Below are 4,205 nucleotides of genomic sequence, written 5' to 3'. Positions count from 1 at the left end.
GGGTTGGGGGGGAGTAATGACGGGAAAAGTAAGATAACTATAATTAAGATAACATGGGATAAACGTTACTGATCCATAAAGAAAATGTTGGATTTTGGACCTTGTAAGAGAATGTTAGGTGTAGATCTTTCCTACCCAGAAAATCGGGGGTATGGTTGAAAGACAACAGTAAGGAGCCAAGGGGAAGCAGTATATCAGTACATATTATTTTACAACAGCATACACAGTTTCGTCACAAATACAGAAATGCACGATGTATTCACCACAATACTAAAACATATTATGTTTGGCATATTATCCCATCTGCAGTCTGAGCAACAGTCACTGTGACTATGTGTTTGTTCTCCCCAATAGGTAGCTCTTCCGTCTTTTGGCCATAAATCATTTGTGAGGTAGCGTGGTGGAATCAGGCTCTCGTCAATTTTTGGGCATGTAGAGTTATTGGTATCATCCTAAAGTTTGTTCATTTGTCTTTATTTAGATGAAAAAAATATCCATTTACCTTGAATACAAGTCGAAATATTGGCGAAAGAAGGAGGTGGGGGTCACCTGTTTTCAGAAGTAAAATTAGTAGGAAAATGGTCGCCAAAGATTAGTTATTTCCTTAGTTTAAGAGTCCATGGTAACTGAACATTTACATTTTTTGTGCCTTTAATTAACGTTTATCAGAAAAATCCACTCAGAAGTGAGTTGTCCAATGGGCATGAAAGGTGTTGATCCAAAAAACATAAACTTGCGTTTCTTCACTTTGATTATTTTGACAAGATCCTGATTCCTCCACCCTGCCTCACATATAGTTTGTCTTCATCACCAAATAAAATTTAACATTTATGTGTAGGAGTCAAACTTAATAATTTGTCATCTTTCTGCGCTGATGTTATGGAGTAAATTTGCCACATATATTTATATAACACAAAATGTCTTGCCTATATAACAGTATTGAAAAACAATTTGTCATAGCTAAAATCCTGACGTGATAGGAACAAACTAATTTTTAAAGAATAGTTTTCAAATTTGAGATCGACATACCAAAAAAACAACCCCAACGTAAAGTGAGCAAATTTCTGTAGAATAACGTCATTATCATGAATTTATTTGGTCGCTTTTAAAGACAAGAGGGCTAACCTAGATTTCGGGGGTTTCCCGAAATCTTGACCTATACCAAACGTGGGCATTGCATTACCTATAGAGCAATTTTGGTTTCATTGGCGTGCATATGTGTTTGGTTATAGAGAAGACTCTCTTTGTCTTTTAAAGAAACTGAACCAGGGCCCAAAAACTTTACCTTCGATTTTATCAAAACAACAATTTTTGGGAAAGCGACCAAAATGGATTAACTTACGCTAAAGAAATCCTCGGTGGACCCGTTGGCCGTGATGCCGTAGCGTATCTCCGTCTGTCTGGCCAGGTCGTCGACAGAGTTGATGGTCACGTCCATCCGCTCGATGGTGAGGAAAGCTGCCAGGTTGGCCGTGTAGGAGGAGATGATGATGAGAGTGAAGAACCACCACACGGAGCCTACGATACGGCCTGAGATGGATCTGGTGGGAAACACGTAGTTTGGAATTAATTTGGAGTTTTTGTTTTAAAGAACTTCATTTGCAATCACCAACACAATATTAGAGGGTGCGGTGGCAGAGCGGTTAGTGCGCTCATCTCCGAAGCGGAAAGTCCGGGTTCGAGCCTCGGTTCGGAGAAGGATTTTCCGCCCCCTCCAGCCCTCCCAGCAGTAATGGGTACCTGACTTCGAGTTGGGGAAGTAAAGGCGGCGTGGAAAGGAACTGGCCACCCTACCACAATATAACGAATGCCTTGGAAGTTGTCTCACTAACAAGGCAATCTTCGATGCCCGGATCCGATGCGGGAACAACTTTACTTTTAATGCAATATTGTGTAGGCCAGACAATTATCTTCAGCATCATCATGCCACATCCGACTACAGGAAAGACGATGATGATGAGGGTGAAGAACCACCACACGGAGCCTACGATACGGCCCGACATTGATATGGAGGGAAACCCGTCGTTTTGACAAACATTTATTTGGTGCTCTTGTATTTAAGCGCTTTATTGACAATGATCAATATAATAATTGTATTATGTAGACCATACAATCATCTTCAACATTATCATGGCACATCTGACTACAGGAGAGACGATGAAGATGAGGGAGAAGAACCACCACACGGAGTCCACGACTCGGCCAGAGATGGATCTGGATGGAAACACGTTGTTTTTAAATTAATTTGAATATATTATGCTAATGGTATATGATGTTGCTTGTTGTTGTTGTTATTATGATTGTTCTTTAAAAAATTAGTAGTAGTGTTATCATACTTGGTGTTGTTGCTGCTGTTGATGCTGCTGTTGATGTTGTGGCTGTTGTTGTTGTTGTTGTTGTATCAGGCATCACATCCAACACCAAAGAATCAAATGCTCATGTGATTACCAACACCCCCCACCCCCCACCCAGGACAACGTGCCTACACCAAAATATTCGATGGCAACAAGGCTAGAGGGCGACAGAGAAAGACAGGATAGATGGAGTCAGGGAAACATTAACCACCCACGGCATCCCCCTGACCCAAGCTCTCCGACTGGCGACAGAGAAACGTCTCTTTCTTCCCGCGACACCCAAAAGGGTATAAGCGGCGGATAAAAGTAAAAGTCAGTTGTTGTTATCAACCCTCATTCCCAACTCCTCGCACGGAGTGACCAAAGATTTAGAAATAATTCATCATCTTATTGCTTAGCATTTAATAAAAGTATGCCGAAAAATCACATGGGGGAAGCTTCTAAGAGATGACATTATTAGTGTGTTTGTTACCCTACGTCTATGCTATCATATTTTCAAAACAGTGAAAGGAGTGAGGCCAACAATCTTTGTAGTATCAATTTTCATAGTCAATGCAGACTAATTTGTGTGCTTACACGATATCGCTATCGTTGTTCGCAACCGGTCCCGAGGCACTTCTGTGATCGTCGGAGCTCGTAAAAATTCTTTTTCTTCCATGTACGTGCCAAAAAAAGATTAGATGAGCCACAAGGAGCAGAGATAAGGAGTGTTGATGTTTGGTGGAAAAGAAGAAGAAAGCCACAGCAAGGCACCCGCCAACCACCCGTAATTCAATGTGCATGTCTGGAGCTCCGAAGTTTGTGAATGAAGGAAGGAAGGAAGGAAGGAATGAAGGTAGCTGGCACGGCTAAAGTAATCTTCTTTCCATTACCTGGCTGGGTCAGCCTCACCTCCTTCCCGCCTCCCAAATGCACATTTAAACATCGTTTATACATTCGAAAGCTCTCTCACGAAGAAAGTCTATTTTTTTGGATTCTGCAAGAATATATTTAAATTCTATTGTTTTTGTCGTGAGTTTAAAGGGCCTCTAATTTCATTTTTCCCAGACTAAGAAGATCTGAATATTTTTTGAGAAGCAGATGTTCAGGCGGAAAAAATGTTCATTGTGTCTTTATCAAGTTTTGGGGCTTTCTTTTGGCTGGAAACTTCCGAGAGCGATGGGAGCCCATTAATGTTAAGTTAAGAGTCGACTTTGGGCCCGTGAAAAGAATGGGCAGAAAACAACTGGGGAAAGTTGCCAGGATAAAGGGTGATCAATTAACATTATTTGACAAGTTTTTCGGTGAGAACAATGTTGGAATTCTTGCTGAGGTCAACGCTGTGGATAGAATTGAATATTGGTTCGCGCATTCGTATACGGGCTAGTGCTATGCTTTTCTCTGATCGACAATATATGTGAGGCAGTGTGGTGAAATCAGGCGCTTGTCCAAATAACGAAAGAGAAGAAACTGGGCATTTTTTCGCAGGTTTTGATTATTTTTATCGAACCTTGGTTTTGTTTTTGGTTCGACACGTTTCTAGTCAGTTGAAGAACACAGTTCTGTGTGGATTTAACCGAAAAACATTTTATTATCAGAAAAAAAGGAAAATAGTCTGTATCCAAGGACTCCCAAGCTCAGGAAAGAACTAAACTTTTATGGCCATTTTCTCGCTAATTTTACCTCTGAATCCAATCTCCAATATCTCAACTTGTATTTAATAATGATAAATGGATACTTCTTTAATTAATAGCAAGATTAATAAACAAACTTTGAGATGATACCAATAATTCCATATGCCCAAAAATTGACGAGTGCCTGATTCCAGGGTGGGGTGGGTTGGAGATGTAAGGTGGGGGTGAAATGACGGGG

At 40.7% G+C, this 4,205-nt stretch overlaps 1 protein-coding gene across 1 annotated transcript in view; it reads right to left on the bottom strand.

Annotated features, from left to right (window-relative positions):
• The window catches only part of LOC100533313 (glutamate receptor subunit protein GluR2), a gene marked incomplete at both ends in the record, with an annotated part of 127,725 nt that overhangs the window by 26,323 nt on the left and 97,197 nt on the right, over positions 1 to 4,205 (bottom strand). The window contains 1 exon segment of the mRNA NM_001204611.1: positions 1,343 to 1,541. Coding sequence (NP_001191540.1) covers positions 1,343 to 1,541 — 199 coding nt within the window.

This window comes from Aplysia californica, unplaced genomic scaffold (genome assembly GCF_000002075.1).
Source record: "Aplysia californica isolate F4 #8 unplaced genomic scaffold, AplCal3.0 scaffold00057, whole genome shotgun sequence".
NCBI lineage: Eukaryota > Metazoa > Mollusca > Gastropoda > Aplysiida > Aplysiidae > Aplysia > Aplysia californica.
Note: the sequence above shows the minus strand (reverse complement) of the source record. Positions and strands in the feature narration are given on the sequence as shown.